This window comes from Squalius cephalus (assembly GCF_949319135.1).
Source record: "Squalius cephalus genome assembly, chromosome: 11".
Taxonomy (NCBI): domain Eukaryota; kingdom Metazoa; phylum Chordata; class Actinopteri; order Cypriniformes; family Leuciscidae; genus Squalius; species Squalius cephalus.
This window is the reverse complement of record NC_137132.1, coordinates 1,926,268-1,947,605: the sequence shown is the minus strand read 5'-3', so window position 1 is coordinate 1,947,605 and position 21,338 is coordinate 1,926,268. Positions and strand designations below refer to the sequence as shown.

The 21,338-nt window shown below is 38.1% G+C and overlaps 1 protein-coding gene across 1 annotated transcript in view; it reads left to right on the top strand.

The window, feature by feature from the left end:
• LOC307167199 (NLR family CARD domain-containing protein 3-like) overlaps positions 1-6,871 on the top strand; it is a gene marked incomplete at its 3' end in the record, with an annotated part of 76,830 nt that extends 69,959 nt beyond the window's left edge. Inside the window, exons 13-14 of the mRNA XM_079886191.1 lie at positions 6,114-6,287; positions 6,856-6,871. Coding sequence (XP_079742317.1) covers positions 6,114-6,287; positions 6,856-6,871 — 190 coding nt within the window. The remainder of the gene's footprint in view (positions 1-6,113; positions 6,288-6,855) is intronic.
• Between the last annotated feature and the right edge of the window lie 14,467 nt (positions 6,872-21,338).

Sequence of the window (21,338 nt, the reverse complement as noted above, 5' to 3'; positions counted from 1 at the left end):
ACTGCAAATTAACATTTATATGCCCTAATATTTCATGAAAACAACTTTACAGTCAGGCGAAATATGAAAGACAACATTTTGTTTAGTAGATTTGGGTACAGTTTTTACTGTAGAATATACTGCCTCGTCAAATAAGCTTTTGTTTAGCAATTTCTATATATAAAATAGCCTAATATTTTTGTCAAAAATAAAGTCATCAACTAAGATGTTAGCTGTTCCAATGTTGGCTATATTCAAAGTAATGAATACATAGATAAAATGTAGGCCTATAATCTTTCTTTTTTTTTACAAAGAAAGAGTACACTTGAAATATTGTTAAAATTGTAATTATTGTTGTAATTGTAACCTTTTTAATAAAATAGCACAACATATGTACAAGATAGATGTAAGCAAAATCTTAAATGGTCAATATAAGTCTTCTTCTAAATATCCTTTGTCCTTGCATTGTGGCTCAGCCAGTTTCACACCTGTGTGAATGGCTCATCATTATGCAGAGTGGGTGGTAATTCAGGTGAAAACCACTCCTCGTTCACGCCCCCTCGCATATTGGCTTTCCAAGCAAAACCTGTTTTACATCAATTTAAATCAATGTATGGTTTTATTTGAACGATAAAGCAAGACTATTTTCACATAATTTTGAAGAAAAAACTATAGGCGACGACATCCATTGGTCAAAAGTCTTATTGACACATATTTACTATGTGTTTTGTGGCCTTATTTCAGAAATTTTAGTTTTTAGTTTTTTCAATATCCACGCATAAACATTATTCTCTCAAAAATTAAAACATGTACATACACGTGGCTCACATATTATGGTAGCCCTGTTTGTGCTTTATAGAGTGAATTTACACCTTTGCCATTAATATGTTTATAAGCAACTGAAAAAAGCACAAATGTCAGGGCATGTCAGAACATCTCAAGGGCCCAGAAAACCGCTCAGACTCCAGAGGGTTAACATAACTTTTATTGATATCTTTCACATCTACTGCAGTCAGATGCACCTGTGTTCACTCTGAAGGAATCACTCACATGGCTGGTGCACTTGTAATGACACATGAAGGATGTTAAGAGGTTAAAAGCAGCTTTAAAACTTGCCCCATTGAAGTCAAGAGGGTGCAAATTTTAAAAAGAGGATAACACGGTGTAGACAACACCGGATAACACGGTGTAGGCAACACTGATTTTTGTCGTTGTTCTCTGTACTGACAGCACTCCAAATTTACAAAAAAATTAGCTCAATGTTAAAATTGACCGGAGTTCTCCTTTAATTAGCTTTTATGTATAGAGTTAGGTAATGCTTTGTTAACAACTTATTAACCATAAATAGTTCTCGCTTTAGATTAGTTCACAGAAAATAAGAAATTGTCATTAAGTGCTTTAATACAACCTTTATTGGACATTAATTACATTAATATTAAGAGTTCCTTAAAATGTTTACAAATACATTAAGCTCACTCACACACACACACACACATACAAACACACAATCTCTCTCTCACAGACACACACACACACATACACATTCTCTCACACACACACACACACATACACACACACATTCAATATTATCACGATACTTTGTATCAGTGTTTATATTTGAACTTTAAACTTTTATCCCAGCTCTTTTATTTATGCGGTTTCATGACTACTCTCTCTGGGTCAGCGGCAGTGCCAACACAGATTTAAAATGCTGCAATATGATATTATCAAAGGACAGATGAATTTGAAAAAGATCGTATGGGTGTTTGAATGGGGATCACAGTATTTTAAAGATTAATCGTGCAGCTCTACTGTCTTATCTCTCTCTCAGCATATGAGTAGCACGAGGGCTTTTCAGTGCATTCAGTGTCAAGTCGCTTCCACGCGTCCACTTGAAATGGATATTACGACACTCATAGATAACAAAAAAAAATTGATAGTTTGGTGAATCGATTTTTTTTCTTCCAGCCCTAACACACACACACACACACACACACACACACACACACACACACACACACACACACACACACACACACACACACATGTTCCTTAAAATATTTACAAATTCATTAAGCACACACACACACACACACACATTTACATTACATTTACATTTATTCATTTAGCAGACGCTTTTATCCAAAGCGACTAATGAGAACAATAGAAGCAGTTAAACTAACAGTAGGACAACAAAATGCAAGTGCTATGACCCTTCTCAGTTTTATCTAACGCAGAACTTTTTTTTTTTTTTTATAGTTATAGAACAGAATAGAATAGAGTAGTAGAGAAAGTGTTAGTATTACTGGATCAAGTGCTGTTGAAAAAGAAGCGTCTTCAGCTGTTTCTTAAAAGTGGCTATGGACTCAGCCGCTCTGGTTGAGTTAGGCAGATCATTCCACCAGCAGGGAACAGTCATTTTAAAGGTCCAAGAAAGAGATTTTGTGCCTCTTTGAGATGGCACCACAAGACGCCATTCACTTGCAGAGCGCAAGTTCCTGGATGGCACGTAAGTCTGAAGTAAAGAGTTAAAGTAAAAGGGAGCAGAACCAGTGGATGTTCTGTAGGCAAACGTCAGTGACTTGAATTTGATGCGAGCGGCAACTGGCAACCAGTGCAGTTTTGTGAGGAGAGGAGTGACGTGTGCCCTTTTCGGCTCGTTAAAGACCACTCTAGCTGCGGCGTTCTGGATCAGTTGCAGAGGTTTGACTGTGCAAGCTGGAAGACCGGCCAGGAGTTGCATTGACCGTTACAATAGTCAAGTCTGGATAAAACAAGCTCTTGGACAAGGAGTTGAGTAGCATGTTCTGATAGGAAGGGTCTGATCCTCCTAATGTTGTACAAGGCAAATCTACATGACCGGGCAGTTCTAGCAATGTGGTCTGTGAAGTTCAATTGATCATCAATTACCACACCAAGGTTCCTGGCTGACCTAGATGGAGTTATGGATGACGAGTCTTGCTGAATGGTGAAGTTGTGGTGAAGTGTTGGGTTGGCCGGGACCACGAGTAGCTCTGTCTTCGCAAGGTTTAGTTGAAGGTGGTGGTCCTTCATCCAGCCAGAAATGTCTGTCAGGCAGGCTGAGATGCGAGCAGCTACCGTCGGATCATCAGGCTTGAATGAGAGGTAGAGTTGTGTGTCATCAGCGTAGCAATGATAGGAAAAGCCATGTTTCTGAATCACAGATCCTAGTGATGTCATGTAGATGGAAAAGAGAAGCGGTCCCAGCACTGAGCCACTCCAGTAGCTAGATGTTGTGTCTTAGACACCACACCCCTCCACGACACCCTAAAGGACCTACCTGAGAGTTAAGACTTGAACCATTGGAGTGTGGTTCCCGAGATGCCCTTCATCTTTAGGATTGACAGGAGGATCTGGTGGTTAACTGTGTCAAAGGCAGCAGCCAGATCCAGCAGGATGAGAACTGAGGATTTGGAGGCTGCTCTTGCCAGTCTCAGAGCTTCAATTACTGAGAGCAGGCAGTCTCAGTTTAGTGTCCACTTTTGAAACCAGATTGATTGTTGTCAAAGAGGTTGTTTTGTGTAAGGAAGGAAGAGATCTGGTTGAAAACAACTCGTTCAAGTGTTTTCGCGACGAATGGAAGGAGAGATACCGGTCTGTAATTTTCCAGATGTGCTGGATTTAGAGTGGGTTTCTTAAGCAGTGGGGTTACACGAGCCTGCTTAAATGCTGTGGGAAAGGTACCAGTGTGAAGAGAGGTGTTTATGATGTGTGTGAGTGTGGGTACAACCAAGGATGAAATGGCTTGAAGTAGGTTAGTGGGAATAGGATCAAGCGGACAGGTGGTAGGGCGACTGGAAAGGAGGAGATTGGAGACTTCTGCCTCTGAGAGTAGAGAGAAGGAGGGTAGAGAGTGTGTTAGCTGGAAAAGTGTGTGTCAGTTTGTGGATTGGTAAATTGGCCGCTGATGGAGGTTGTTTTATTTATAAAGAATGTAGCAAAATCGTCAGCTTTTAGTATTGATGAAGGAGGAGGAGGGTTGAGAAGAGAGGAGAAGGTTTTGAAAAGCATGCGAGAGTCTGAAGAATTGTTAATTTTGTTGTGATAGTAAGTCATTTTAGCAGTAGAGATATTATCAGAGAAGGAAGAGAGGAGGGACTGATAAAGACTAAGGTCAGTAGGATTTTTCGATTTGCGCCACTTCCTCTCTGCAACCCTGAGTTTCGAACGATGTTCACGGAGAACATCAGATAACCAGGGGGCAGAGGGTGTGGCGCGGGCTGGCCTGGAGGAAAGTGGGCAGAAGTTGTCCAAGCAGGATGTTAAAGTGGAGAAAATATTATCAGTTGCACTGTTAGTATCTAGTGTTGAAAGCTGATCATGTGGAGGAAGTGTGGATGAGACCAGAGAGGATAGACGAGAGGGTGAGAGTGAGCGTAGGTTTCGCCGAAAGGTGACCTGTGGAGGAGTGTGTGTTGTGTTCTGTGGCAGGTTGATGTTGAGAGTGAGGAGGAAGTGATCTGAAGTGTGCAGTGGAGTGACCAGTGTATGGTCAGTGGAGCAGTAGCGTGTGTAGATAAGGTCCAATTTATTACCTGATTGGTGAGTAGCCGCAGTAGATACTCGCTTGAGGTCGAATGAGGCAAGCAGAGTGTGGAAATCAGCAGCCTGAGGTTTTTCTAGGTGGATGTTGAAGTCTCCAAGAACTATGAGAGGAGTACCATCCTCAGGGAAGGATGAGAGTAGCACATCAAGCTCTTCCAAGAAACTTCCGAGCTGCCCTGGGGGACGATATACAACTACAAAATGGATTTTAATAGGGCTAGTGATAGTAATTGAATGTGATTCAAATGAGCTGTTGTCACACACAGGTGGTAAATGATCAAATTTTCAATCGTTTGAGATGAGCAGACCAGTACCACCACCCCTACCAGTAAGGCGAGGGGTGTGTGAGAAAGTGAATTTAGTGGAGAGGGCAGCCGGTGTGGCAGTGTCCTCTGGTCTGATCCAGGTCTCAGTCAGGGCCAGTAGACTGAGACCCAAATGACTAGAAATAGATGTAATGAAATCAGCTTTGTTTACAGCGGACTGGCAATTCCAGAGACCAATAGGAAAAGAGAATATAGTACTTGAAGACACCGGAAAAGTATGCAGGTTGTTAGGATTGGACTGCCTCTGACGTGTGACATTTGATTTACGCGTGTTAGTAATAGTAGGGATTTGAAAACACATAGTGGAAGAGGGGTCACAAACAGACAGATCAGATGAAAAGGTGTGTAGAAGAGAAAGGAAAGTAAAAAAACAAGAAAATTAATACTCAAGTGCCTTGTCGGTGTCCTTGCTCGGTGGAGTCGCACAGGTAGAGTCGTTGGTCTTTACACTCTTCGGTCTTCACACGATGAGGGCTTCACATGAGGGCTGCCGCGACCGCTGCCGCGGTGCACTAACCTATTTTATACACGCCTAATACCTCTTTATTGAATACAGCAGGTCCCGCCCTCCTGTTTAGTCAAGCGAAACTAACAAGTCACGACGCACAAACAACGTCACACGGGCACTTTTACCAGAGTAAAAACACAGTAAACAAAACAAACTTCCTAGCAACACAGAGCCGCACTAAAATCTACTGGGAAAAGTAAACACTCACAGACTGATGATCTCTCCTGTTGTTCGACTGCTTCTTCTAAGAAGTACTAGCAGTTTGTTAGAATAAATAATTTAACTGGCTTAGGCCCCGCCCCCCTGTTTAGTCAAGCGAAACTAACAAGTCACGACGCACAAACAACGTCACACGGGCGCTTTTACCAGAGTAAAAACACAGTAAACAAAACAAACTTCCTAGCAACACAGAGCCGCGCTAAAATCTACTGGGAAAAGTAAACACTCACAGACTGATGATCTCTCCTGTTGTTCGACTGCTTCTTCGACACACACACCATAGGTTCTCATGTTTTATGGGGACTTTCCATAGAAATTATTTTTATACTCTACAAACTGTGTATTCAATCCCTTAATCCTAACTGGTGTATTTTAACAACATAAATGATTCTAATCTAATAATTAATGAGTATGTGTATATATTTCATATTGACATTATTATGTTATTTTTTTTTTTTTAAGTGGTCATGTTTATCTTTGGATATTGGCTTAATGTGTGTCACTGTTCTCTACAGGTTGGAGGATTGTGGTGTCACAGATGAAGGTTGTGCTGCTCTGGCTTCAGCTCTGAGATCAAACCCCTCACACCTGAGAGACCTGCATCTGTCTGAGAATAAACTAGGAGACTCAGGAGTGAAGCTGCTAAAGGATCTGAAGGATGATCCACATTATAAACTGGAGACACTATGGTAAGAATAGTTTTTAATGATTTTCATTATCATATTTTCACTTAAATTTCAAATGGCTGTTTCAAATTTCAAATTCAAATTTACTCACTAGAAATAAAAGTTAAAGGTTAAGGTTCAGTAATGTGTAAATATTTTGTCTGAGATAATCAGATATTGAGTCTTAAATTCAGCTTCAGTAGGTCTCTGAAATTTAAACTGTTTTTTATGAGTTTAATTGTGCTTATAATGTTGTGACTGATTGTGAACATAATATTAATGTTATTTTCAGCTTTCCCCCTTTAACTGTTTCTATGTGTGTGATAATCTGAGATTTGCTTTTTTTGTAAATAACTCATATTAAATTCGTAGTGTAATGATAATTTCTGCTGGTTCTGTATCAGCTGTCTGTTGTGTGAAAGTGACCTTTCATGTCCTTTTAATTTTGTAAAGTGATTTTTAGCATCAGATAGAAGCTATTTTATAATGTTTGAGAATGAATTAATATAGCTTATCTAGTTTTCTTATGAAAATATGTGACATATGTGATGTCTCATACTGCATATGTGACAGTTTGTGTGTTTTATTTTAGGACTGGCCAGTATTAGATGACAGTCTGATCTTCTGATGATCATCTGATGGCGAATAAGGATCCACTACAGAGACTCACAGTCAACAGAATCAACAGAGACTGAAGATACAGCAACTTTACTGTTGTAAATTAAGACTTCGTTTAGATTTCAACATTCCTCTGAAAGACCTGATGAGGCGGCAGTGAAACACCTTTTATTTCACAGCAGCAAATTACAGTTTCTCATTCATAAACCATTTTATTTGTATAAACACACAGTATAATATCAAAAAGGTTGGGAGTTTTGTTAGAGCTAATATAGTGCCTGAATGTGTTTGTGTTGTACCAGCAGAGGGAGACAAAGACTGTCGGCCGTTCCTTGTTTTTTTTTTTGTGTGTGTGTGTGTGTGTGTGTGTGTGTGTGTGTGTGTGTGTGTGTGTTGCGTCTGCATTGTTTACAGGTGACTGGTTGATTGCGGCGCAATTGGGATCACCGGCGTGCAGGTGTTCTTCTTCCTAAATAAGTCACCGTGGCCCGAAGTTACACATTTGCTAGGTTCACGGTGAGCTGAGCGTCTTTCAGGCGATTGAATTTGGACTAAATGTTCCTCCCAAGAATCACTATACACAACTAAAAGTCTGGTTTAGTGATTGCATTTAGTTTTCTATAATCTGTACAGAACCTAAATGTCCCATCCTTTTTTTTTACTAACAAACAGGGAGATTATTATCAATCAAATACTTAACCTCTGACTCAAGCTGTTTTCTTTTTTCCCACGGCACTCTACAAAAGCGCTGACGTATTGAAGGGGTATCACCCACATCAATGTCATGTTGTACTACGTGTGTCTAAGAAGGAACATCTGAAAACAAGAACGAATATTCCCGAATTAACTCAGCCAATTCACAATGCTTTTCAGTTGGAAGATGTTCAAGGAATGTTGGCAAATTTCTCAAAGTTTCTGAATTACTTAACCAAATCTAGCTTTAAACAGAGATGAAACAACGGGCAACAAGGCCAGCACCTGATCGCCAACACAAAAAGAACGATGTTCCGTCCTACGATCATACAAGCGTTTAATTTTTGCTTGTGCTTGTTCCAGGTTCACCTTTGCCACTTTAACCACTTTAACAATTCGTCTTTTAAAACCATCAACATACTCAGTCAACTTTTTCGGTGGTTCAGTAGGTATCCAGCCATCTTGCAATAAAGCTAACGGCCCCCGAACGGTATGGCCAAAAACAAGTTCATTCGGGCTAAACCCAGTACTCTCCTGAGTCACTTCTCTTGCTGCTAACATAAGCCAAGGTAATATGATAAATAATAAACAATTATAAAAATATAATAATAATAATAATCTTCTCTCTAATAATAACATGAATTTCAGGTCAGGAAGCAGACAGACTGGCTAAACCGACCGTCTGCTAGCTGTCTCACGTCACTGAGATCAGATAAATCCCATCACATAGAGACTCTTCCACCTAGATATCATCATATGGAGACTGTGTCTGTTCCCCGAATAAAATACTCCCAAAAAAAATGTAATTGATGTTCAACAAATAAAAAGCAGATATAATACGGATGAACAAATGTTAAATCTCGGGTTGCTAAATATTTGATCCCTTACTTCAAAAGCACTTATTGTTTATGATATGATTACAGATTATAACCTAGATGTGCTGTGTTTGACAGAAACCTGGCTAAAACCAGACAATTACATTACTTTAAATTACTCTGTTTTGAGATTACTGTGAGCCTCGTCTGAAAGGCTAAGGGGGAGGAGTTGCTGTAATTTATTATAATATCTTAAGAATTACTGAGAAGTCTTGTGTTAAATATAATTCTTTTGAAGTGTTGGTGCTTAATAGCCTGGATGCCAGCCGAACTTATCCCCGCCCACAACATTTGAGGTTGGGAAGTTCGATCTGGACTATGTGGAGCTATTATGCTCGAACCAGAGCTGTTTGGACCAATCAAATTGTCAGTGTGGGCTTTATATGATGATAGACAGATGATCAACAGTAACATAATCATCCTCGTCACCAAAGAGCGCTTGGGTTGAATTTGTTTACAACTAAGGTGGTTGCCGTTGGAGAATTGAGATGTGTAGATTCCGCCATCACGTCTGTTATAGTGTCGCGTCTGATATTGATAGCGCATTCATTTTAGAAGAAGAACAGAGAACTTCGATCAAGGCATTTGTCGATCGGAAAGATGTTACACTTACTCCGTTGCTCTGATTGGTTGTAGGTTTATCCAATTGAGTGCAGAGGTATTTTCTTTCCTGGTTCGGTTGAAACACGCCCCATAATCACAGCCCAATAGAGCAGTATCAGACTCATATTCTGAATAGAATCTGAGTATGACAACGTCATGCTAGGTGCTTAATGTAACACTATCAAGTATAAATGATAAATCACGTTTGAGATTTGTGTTGGCTACTGTATACAGGCCACCAGGGCACCATACAGACTTTATCAAAGAATTTGCTGACTTTCTATCAGAGTTAGTACTGGTTGCAGACAAAGTACTAATTGTTGGTGATTTTAATATACATGTAGATAACGAAAAAGATGCATTGGGATTGGCATTTAAAGACATTCTTAACTCTGTTGGAGTAAGACAACACGTGTAGCATCCCAGATAGCTCAGAAGAACTCGACATTAGCACAGGTGTTCTACAAGGCTGTGTCAGTTCACCAATACTTTTTACACTTTTTTCAAATGAATGTTCAAGTAAGCATTACTTACTTAACAAAACTCTATTTTTAAATATTCTGATGACACAGCCATTTTAAGTTTACTTTACGGAGACGATAATATAGGAAACATCTACCAGACAGAAATAAGCAGGTTCGTTGATTGGTGTGATAAAAATGATTTAATAATAGATACAAAGAAAACGGAGGAGATTATATTCGACCCAAAATGTATATGTGACCATCGGCAAGTGGTCATACATGACCAAAATATCACCCAAACGCAGACTTACAAGTATTTGGGTGTTTATATAGACAGCTCACTCACTTGGAAAACACACACAGAATGGGTTTGCACTCGGCTGCACCAGAAACTGTACTTCTTACGTAGATTGCGTTTTTATGGAGTTAATAAGATTATGATGTTATTCTACAAAGCTGTCTTAGAAAGTATAGTTAGATATGGTATTACAGTATGGTTTGGGAACCTAAATGTACAGCTTAAGTCTAAACTAGTACACCTGGTGTCGACAGCATTAAAAACTGTTGGACAAGAAGAACAGTTGAATCTTCAACATTTATATGAGAGTTGCATTCTGAATCAGGTACAGAAAATTGTGAGGGACCAAACTCACTTTTTGTACTCGCAGTATGAAATGCTCCCCTCTGGTAGAAGATATAGAGTCCCAATGTGCAAACTAAATCGGTATAAGAATTCCTTTGTGCCTGTATCTGTACGATTATTGAATAACTGTTTATCTTATTAATTTTAAAATTGTAATGTCTTAAATCAACTGTCTTTTTTATATGTTAATGCAGCAACATGTAGTCCACAACAAATTTCCTTTCGAGGACAATAAAGTATACTACTACTATTGCGACAGAAACTTTTAACTCTTTCTTTTCCAGCACTTTAGACACAGTTTCTCCTTTGCGCTTAAAGAAGATTAAAGAAAATAGTCCAACGCCATGGTACAACGAGCACACTCGGGCCCTTAAGAGAGCAGCCAGAAAAATGGAGCGCAACTGGAAGAAAACAAAACTAGAGGTATTTCGCATTTCATGGAAAGAGAGCTCGATTACTTACAGAGAGGCTTTAAAAGCTGCTAGATCTGCTTATTTTTCAACCCTATTAGAAGAAAATAAACAAAACCCTAGGTATTTATTTGAAATTGTGGCTAAACTAACGAAAAATAAATCTTCAACCCCAGATGTTTCCAAGCAGCACAGCAGTAATGACTACTTTAATAACAAGATTGATAATATCAGGGAGAAAATTATAACTATGCAACCGTCTACTACAGTATCGCATCAGGCAGTGCATTGTAGTCTCCCTGAGGAAAATTTTATTCATTCGTTGCTATAGAAGAGGAAGAAATCGCTAAACTTGTTAAATCATCTAAATCGACAACATGTACGTTAGACCCTATACCGACTAAGCTACTGAAAGAGATGCTTCCAGAGGTCATAGATCCTCTTCTTAATATCTTTATTCTTTATTTCAGACTAAAAAAAAAAGGTCCATAAGAAAACATGTAAAAGAGACAGACAGACAAATAAAAACAAAGGATTACTATAATCCATATAAACAATTTCTCCAGTGCCTCCAAAGCAGCGAGCTATACCTAGTACTGCTCTGGTCAGGCCATATAAAAACAATTATAATTTCATTTTGCGAGTCCATGAGTCTCATCATAAATTTATAAACAACATTTCTTATTACAGCATTTAGTGTGGTCACGTCATTCTGCACAAACAACTGGCTGGCACTGGTCCAGCAAGGGACTTTAAAAAAAATCCTAAGAGCATCATTGTATGCTACTTGTAACTTGTGAAATACAGCTTTTGTGTAGCAACACCACAGGTGGGCAGTGTAGAGTGGTGTGCAGTAGGCTTTAAACAAGACTATTTTTACATTTTCTGTACACATTCCAAATTTCCGTGCCAGCATATTAGCTTGTGCATACAATTTACAGTACTGCCTCTGAATGTCATCATTATCAGAGAGGTCACTCCTTATAATGTGACCGAGGTACTTCACTTTTTCCACAACTGAATCATCAATTCATCTTTGTCTCTAGGATATGTACCAACATTTTTTAAGCTGGCTATGATTAAACCGCTTGTTAAAAAAATGCAACTTGATCCTACAGAATTAGTCAATTACAGGCCGATCTCGAATCTACCCTTTCTGTCAAAGATACTAGAAAAGGCAGTATCCTCACAACTATGTTCCTTTTTAGAAAGAAATGATACCTGCGAGGATTTTCAGTCAGGATTTAGACCGTACCATAAACTGTGACTGCTTTCATTAGAGTCACAAATGATTTGCTCTTATCATCCGATCGTGGTTGTATCTCTCTATTAGTGTTACTTGATCTTAGTGCTGCATTTGATACTATCGACCACAACATTCTTTTAATTAGACTTGAAAATTATGTTGGCATTAGTGGAATTTCATTAGCATGGTTTGTAAAGAAAGACTACACGCCTGCGCACATATATGTTCAAACGCGCATATAACAGAGACGCATAATGGCTGAGTGCAAAATCCGTACGGCACCCTCTTCTTTAAAAGCTAACATATTTTCATTTTTACCCTTTGGCATAATTTAATTGTGGCCTTTTTTCTATTTTTGTATGAGAGCTGCTTTCTGTATTGTTTTGTTTTCACATCAATATGCTGTGAACAGATCTGATATATGACGTTATACTTAGGTCTACTGTACTACCCTCCACAGTCACAGTGTGTATAAGTGCAGTGCCAGTCACAAAAAGTTACATTTTGACTGTGCTCTCTGCAGATGTTCATTCACTTTTTTAGTATAAGCTGTTTTTGATTGGTATACAGCAACAATTTCAAGTCATAAGTCTTAGACTCTTTATTATTTGTGTATAAGAGCAGCTTTGTTTGTTACTAATTATTCAGAATATGCGTAAGTCCAACACGCATTATTTTTCTATGAAAGCTGTTTGTGATTTTGCTACAGCAAAATATTGATTTATTTTTTGTCTGAAGTATTATATTGCTCATTGTAAATAACAGGAGGATATTGGTTAGAAGTCTATTATTAAATGTTAGAGATTCAGAATATGCTGAAGTTTGTATTCATTGACTACAAGTACGCTGCTAGTACAGGCACACATTTATTTTCCTGTTGGTTCTTTGCAATGTTGGGACATATGCTGACAAATATAACCTTACAGTTGACTTGCCAAATCACTTCCATTTGTTTTATTAATAAAAGATATTGGAAGTAAATTATTTATGGGTCATTATAAATACTTTGCTTTAAAAGTACCAAGTAGTCACACACACAAAAAGATGCATCGATAATCGTTTTAGCATCGCAAGAAAAGGTAAGTAATTTAAATTTGGTTCAAGTTTTCTACATGTCAGTCTAGTGATATATGATTATGCATTACCTGTTCAATACACTCCACAGTGGGAGACTGAAGAAGCTGTAAGCAGTCGTCTGTCACACAGTTTGTGGGTCTATAATTAAAAACAATGATGTTTCGCCACTGATGCACTTCTTAGTGCAGCTGAAAGTTCTCTGTCTGAAGGGTGAAACCGGTGCCCTGCTTTGCCTCTTATAACAGAAAAGAAAACAGGTTTCAAACGTACCAGCAAGAAAAATGGTTAATATAGAAATCTTGCTAATTGTCTGTTTTCTTCATTATTAGTACCCTTTTACTAAAATATAAATGCATCAAGTCAATCTTGGTTTAATTTGGAGGTGCTTCAGTCCCTCAGCCATCAGGTTTTTGTGCATCATCAAAACGTCCCTCACACTGTGAACAAGCCCACTCTGGTGTTTTGCCAGACCTTACAGATTGAAGTAAATGATGGAAGTAAGTGACCAGTTTGGTAATGGATTTATCAGATTTAGGTTTAGATCAGGTTTTTTCTTTAAGCACATCAATTAATTTTTAGTCTCCACTTTTGACAGACACATTTAAATGTTGTATTTGTTATTTTCGCTCTGAGCTGTATCTGCCATTGTTTAATTTGACCCCAAATAGATCTTTATTTACCCAAATCTCCAGGATTTTTCCCAGCTAATGCTGTTCTTCAGGGATTCCGGGCAGATGATGCTGGAAGAGGAGAGTGGTCTCCTCCACCATTTGGTGTCTTTCAGACATCTACAAAAATCACAATGTGGTTTGCTGGTTGTAGAGAAAAACATTTAATTACCAGGTTTATTTCCACATTTGCACCTGAAGTTCAGAATATCAAAGAGTTGATCCATTTCCTCAAAAATCTGGCAGTGTGTAAAGCTTCCTCTGAAGTTTCTGATGATGGACCGTGGACTGAATATCTGTGTTGAGGATGAAGTTGAAACAGTAGTTTAACAACTATGATATCTGTGTGTTATTTGTTCTGTTTTGTTATCGAGGTTGCATGATGTATAGACTGGCTTAAGACCGGAGTGTCTGGTTTCACCCTCATATTTGTGAAAGTATGCAGGTTAATGAGCTTCTCAGTTAATTTTGGAGCCATCCGGGTGGCACTTCTACAGTCTTGATTAAAGAAGTCCTCAGGGTGTCGCTTCATGGCCTCCAATGAGCTAAGGATTTTATGAGAAAAAATGACATTTCACATAATATTAGAATTAACGCTTACACTTTATTTTCCAGTGTCCTTGTTAGTGTAATTATACATTTAAATACTCAGTAGTAACAATTAGCTACATGTACTTACTATCCACCTTTTCCTACACCACATGATGCTTTGCAGGATTATGATTATGGCTTTAACTTCTGTTAAACTGTAAACAATCAGTGAAAGGCTTGCTCTATGGATGCAATAATAAATAACTGTGTACAATAGTGACATTATTCTACCCGCCCTTCAACCATCGAACAATAAAAGGAAACTTAAAATTGTAAAAGCATTACAATTATTTACAACAGACCATGAATTACCCCAAAAGCTCGATTATTTTGTGCAGCAATATTATGGACGTGTTAAATATCACTGTAATAATATATGCCTATTTATGTAACATATGTTGCCTTAATCAAAAAATGTTTGTTTAGCACTGAGTGATAGTATTTCAAAATGCTTTCCGTCATTTTGACAGATAACAAATATTGTATTTACCTGCTTTAAAAACATTATGGAGAGACTGGACGATTACATTTGAATTACTTCTGAATGTTAAAATTTTACTTCTAATATTTGTTAAACGAGCTTAAATGTAGGCAATATTTATTGAAAAATGATATACAATATGCTATACTATCAAATATGATAAAAAATTAAGGTATCATGCAAACCAGTGGTTGTGTGGAGTATTTTTTAAAAGTTTAGAGGATTTAAGTTAATCCATAAACATTAATTAATGTGTGAAGTAAAAAAATTAAGCTAGTATTATAGTAAAAACAAACTAACCCATTGTGCTTGGTTAAATAAACAACCCAATTAGTGGGTAACATTAACCCAACATGTGTTCTGTCCTATATTTACCCAGCCCTTGGGTTGTTTTTAACCAAGTGTTTTTAAAGCGTATAGATTGACTCGATTATGCCGGCTGGAATGAAAGCAGACTGCACAGCCCGTCCAATTTAGAGCTAAATCGTGACTACAGATCGACTATGTCATGAAATGACACTATGTCTTGTAGATATTATTGACATTGCGAACATGATGATATCATCCATCTCTTGCGCTGCCTGGCCAAAAACTACAATGAATCAGTTTTGACTAAATAAATCGTGACTACGCACAGAACATGTCAACGAAATTAAACCAAACAGCTTGTAATCACTGTTGACTTTGCTAACATGCTTACAAGTTATTTTGGAAAAAACGACAAGTAACCAAATTCAAGTTTATTTTTGGATAAACGTGGGTTCCTCATAGCCGGACTATGTTGGTCTATAATTAACCCAGACGGTGAAATGACGGCTATTGCTTGCTGGATGTTCTCTGCTTATCTTTCTGATGTCTGTGGTCTCTTTACCAATCTCTGTCTGTGGTTCTGCCGAACGGGCCTGAGCTTCTCTCTCTGTGTGTCGATGCCAAGCCCGGGACCTTCGACTCCTGACGTACCTCACAAGTTTATCGACCCAGAGTTATTTCCAGTTCTGCGTCCACAAAGAGTGTTGTGTATACGACAGACTGCTTTTGTTCTCTTCAAGCAATAAAGTTTGTTTCTGAACCTGCTGTTTCTCCTGACAGTTTCCACTGACTTAAAGATCTTTTACGATTCTCTAACCTCAACACAGGACAATCATGAAGCTGTTAAGACTGTTCTTGACTCTTGAAAAAGATACTTGATGTATCAGATGTACGATTGATTTTTGATACAAGATGCAAAATTTAGATTTCAGTGTTTTACAGACACAAGTGTTTATGACTCTGTATTCCCCTATTGTTAACTCAATGAAAAAAAACGAATGTGTTTTGGGAGATGGAAACTTATTTACTGGCTGTACTGAAGCACAGATGGAAAAGGCAAAGAAAATAAGCAGTGTGGGAAAATTAGCAAAAGTGGTACGAGTGAGGAAAATAACTGATAGTTGCAAGGGGTTTTGTCTGGAGTTCCTCTTACGGTCAATATGAAAGAACTAGTAGAGAATTTGAGTGTGAAATAGATCAGTTAAAAATGCCAAAAGAAGAATAGGGGAATTGAGAAAGTCCATTTTGAATGAATTTGATCCTCCTAAGGAGTTACACTGTATTAATTTAGCATAATATAAGGCAGTGCATTACTATGAGATGCTATAACTGCAGGAATTTGGTCATGTGACTAAGATAAGAAACAGAGAAGATGAACTATAGATGTGGGGGATCCTATGGGAAATGTGGTCAAGTATTATATTAATGATTTGGTGTTCTCTCTGCCTTTTCTTTCCTTCACTGTTAAATTATACATTATAAATCACTATTATTTTATATATGAATTTATACAGAACAAATAATTATCCGTTTTTTATAATAAAAGAACAACACGTACAAAATGTGCATAAGCATTCTACAATGACGTTTTCCATAGTATGATAAAAATAGGCCTAAGATGGAAGTCAATGGGGACCAGAAATGGTTTAGTTATCAACATTTTTCAAAATATCTTCTTATGTGTTTAACAGAACAATACAGATAAAAACTCAGACAGGTTTAGAACATCTTGAGGGTGAGCTAACACTTTAAGTAATGAAACTAACATTTTAAGTAATGAAGTTAACTAATGTTTACAAATGAAACATTATTGTAAATCGTTACCAATGTCTTTTTATATTAGAATTACGTTGCACATTTTTACAATTTTTATGTTTATTTTGAATTTGACAAGCAGGAGAAAAAGCTGGAGGAGCTGTCCAAAAAAATTTAAGAGAATTGTAACGCCATTTCTGAGGATAAAGAAGAGATGAAAGCTCACAAGCAGAAGTAAGCTGTATTTGAACTCGTACTTTCTGATCTTAAAAAGAAAACAAAGAGCTGAGGTCAAGGGTAGGAGAATTGGATCGCTACAAAAGGCTTTGGAATTTACGCATCAAAGTCTCGTCAGATAAACAGAACGAGAACATCAGACAGGAGGTGATGACCCTGCTGGCCAAGATTGCTCCTGGTGTGCCCAGGGAAATGAAGAGGCGGTTGACACGGTTCATCGTATTGTCAGAAGAGAAGGAAATCGCACGTGCAAAGGGAAGCAAAGTTTTGCCTGATGATGAAGACTTGGAAAATTGGAAATGTGTTGTTTTTTGATCTTCTGATCTCATTGTCGACTGCTTAGTGACACTCTCGGCCATCTGTGAGTTGCAGTGGCGTATGTTCTCATTGAAATCTTGTTTATCTTCTTGTTCTTTAAATGCAAGGGGACTAAAGGACCAAGTAAAACGCAAAGGGATATTTTTGTTTTGCAATGGGCAGAAGTCACATTTTGTTTTTCTACAAGAGACTCGCTCTACTGAAGAAGATGCTGCTTTTTGGAAGATGTATTCGGTAGAGACGATTGTGTTTAGTCATGGCTCTAATCGATCAGCAGGTGGCGCCATAAGCACCAAACAATTGCCCTGGGAAGATTGTGACTTTTCAGTCTGATGTTCATGGTCAGTTGCTGCTGTGGTTAATAGTGAAGGTACTTTTCTTATTTTAGTCCTAATGAGAGTCAGTTTTCCTGGGTCAAACCTAATGGATCCTCTAAATGCGCGTTCCAGGCAACCTGTAACCCGTGTTTTTCCAACCTTATACCCGTGAAAGTGCACTGGAACGGCAGTCAAACCCATGACTTCCCACCCGTGAACTCGTACTAGATCGATGTACTCCCAGTTACGAGTTGGAAAAACACGGGTTACAGGTTGCCTGGAACGCGGCATAAGTCACGGATAGACTTTTGGCTTATTACTGAGGAGCATTCTGAGTTTGCCACTAACGTTTCAATTTCTGCTGCACCATTGACAGATCATTGCCTTATCTCATTAATTTTGACGCCAACAGTACAACATACCTTTAGAAAAAGACTACTGGAAGTTTAATGCGGAACTTTTAAAGGATAAAGATTATTGTAGTCAAATAAGAAATTTGATTATTGAGATTAAAGGTTCTCTAAACGATGTCGGGAGACGTTACTTCTTGTTGACATTCGAATTGTTGTCAAACAAAACGGAGGCTGGCTAGACCCTCCCTCCTCCTCATCCCGTCTCCTCCCTCCACCAAAGTTAACGCTGACTGCATAAATCTAGCTAATTACATCCTTGTGTTGGTTTTGCGAACATGAACGTCAGTTTAGAAAGAAAAGTGGATTTACCTGTTCTGCAAAAACAGAGCAACTGAATGTCGGATAGTAGCTAATCCCTTCTGCCGGCAGAGTTCTCGCCACCTTTCAAAGTTTTTTCCGATGTAAATTCGGGACTTTGCGCGTTCCTTATCCTTGTCCCTCTTGCAAGTTGTTCTGTTCATCGGAACGTTGTCTCTTTGGTCATGTGTCGGCCATAATTCAAACTTCCCTCTTCATGCTTCTCTCTCCTCCACACACACCCTTCACATGCACGCGCACTAACCCCCCAAACCCCACCCTCCAATACTTCTTGCCAGTGATTGGCTGGAGCACTGTTTGTTATGTTTCGTGGTGCAGGTGAGCCCAGTTTGTTTTTGTTGCCGTTTGTGGAGCCTGTGGTGTCTAGAGAGACCGCGTTTTTTTACAGTGTGTTCAGGGGACAGGCAGCTAGCGGATAGTGAGGAGATGTTTGCTGTATGTGACAAAAAAATTTTTGCGCGTGACATGACTTAGAGCACCTTTAAAGTCGACCTCTTCTTATGGGAATAAATGGGAGTATTTTAAAATCAAAACAAGGGAAGTTTCAATTTGGTTTGGTAAACAAAACAAAAAACAAAGAACAGAAGCAAAGGGAGTTAAGTTTAATTCAAGAAATGAATGCCTATTGTAATACACAGGAAATGACTCAAGAAGATGTTGATAAATTACTCTCTCTTCAGGCTAAATTAGATCATTTGTATTTAATGAAAGCACAAGAAGCTTTTGTAAGGTCTCGTGCAAAATGTTTGGAGGAAGGAGAGATGAATACAGTATATTTTTATCAGTTAGAAAAGAGGAGACAGCAAAGCAATGCTGTTCATAGTTTGATTATTAATGAGAAGGTAATCACAGACCCAAAATGAATATCCAAGGAAGTATACTAATTTTATAGTGATATTTATTATTATTCATATTCTGAAAAGGATTTTATTCCACAGATTGATATTGAATTTAAAGGTGCATTAAGCAACATTTCATGTTAAAAATACCCATTTTTCTAACCCATACATGCTTAAACAATTGCCTGATGGGCTGAATGAGCCCTTCTCTGATCACTGAGATTGTCTCTATAATCCTGTACAGTAAAATAAATAAGAGGGATTCGGGACGGAATTTGAGACTGGGCGTGACGTCATGCGCCTTCAGTTTCAGTGTTGCAGTTTCGCTTGTCGCCAGAGGGGGCATAGTTCTGCAAAAACTCAGAGACTTGCGCAATGCACCTTTAAAGAAAGCTGTGATGTAGACCTGAGATTGGGGGAAATCGATTCTGCTATTGAAAAAATGCCTTTAGGTAAATCTCCTGGATGGTCTGACTACAAATAATAATAATAAAAAAAAAATTCTGGTAAGATATAAAAGATTTGTTGTTTAAAGCTTTAAAGGAATGTTTTGAGTCAAACTCTTTACTCCCAACTATGAAACAGGGGTTGATCATTCTTATCCCAAAGTCAGACAAAGACATAATAATTATTGATAATCTGAGTCCGATTACCCTACTCAATGTTGATTATAAAATCATTACATCTGCTATTGCAAACAGGCTACAATTGAGGTTGAGTCAAGTTATAAGTGATTATAAGGATGATGGGTTTGTTTTGTTTCTTGATTTCTATAAGGCGTTCGGTAGAACATACATTCATTTTACATGCACTGAAGTTTTTTGGATTTGGTTATAAATTTGTTAAATTGATAGAGATGTTGTATAACGACATTAATAGTTCAGTATCTTCTAAGCGTTTTACAGTTTTTCTCGATTGCTTAAACACTATAACCAGGCTTTTGAACTAAAATTTCAAAACCATAATGCCATTTATCAAAAAGCACACCCATTTCACTACACTATAAACACTATTCCCTGTTTTGACACATGAGTCAGATTGGTTGAACTGTCACTGCAAAACTCTACACACAAATCCCTTCATTTCTCATTGCTTAGACCATGTTGTCATATAGAAAGCACTAGCATTCAAAATTGTTCACTCAATCAGCACAGCTTCAGCTCAGTTAGCACACAATTACCCAGGTGGAAACACTAAGAGTCAAAATTTAACACACATCAATCAGAACCTTCAATAGATATATAAAAGGGCCCAAATCAGTTTATTGCGTTTTGGAACAATGGATCCAGAAAGACATGAAGGAAGAGATCGAGGAGGGATAAGAATGAGGAGGAGGAAGGGCAAGGATAAGAAGACAAGCAGTCTCAGATGAAATTCAAGCCACTCTAGTTGCCCATGTGTTAGTCAATGGTATGGCTATGAGGGAGGCTGGACTACGAGTAAGGCCAAATTTGAGTCGCTTTACCGTCGCCTTGAGAGCCTTCAGGGAGGTGTGGTGACAAACAAAATCTATCACTGAATAAGAGACAAACATTTCCAATAGTCTTTGATGAGGTTTATTTTCTTGCAAGAAAAGGCCAGCAGTCGTACAGTCACACAGAGTGTGACAGTGAAGGGAGGGCATCCTTTCTCCTTTATAGTCTGGACTCCCAGAATGTTATCTTTTCTAGGCAAATGATGGTATTTCAACCATATGTGGAACATTCTTAGACGTGTCCATCATATTGTATCCTTGAGTGGAGACCCTCCTGTCACGTCCCAACACTCTTTACCATTCCAATACAATTCGAATTCCATATTAGAATATGGTTTGTGTGTGCTCTTTTACTGTCATATGTTGGTCACACACATCTTACTGTAAGTAAATATAAAAAAAAAAATTTTTGAGGAGAGAGTAAAAAAAAAAAAAGAGTAAAACAGGAAAAAAAAATATTTTTGTGTGTGTGTGTTTTCTGTGTATGAATAAAAATGTGCCAATGTATCCACTGGTTGTGTCTTTTGTGTTCATCATGTGAAAAGGTTTGTGAGGGGGGAACCACAAGCAACATAACTTTCCAGTTTTGGAAATGTTGTTTTGAATTTATTGCACCAGTGTCTTAGACTATGTTGTAGTGTGTGTGATTTTGATGGCTTGTGTGTCCTGTCTGAGGGCAAAGTTTGGTTTTTCAGCGAGAGTGAATGGTTTTGAGTGTGGAGCTTC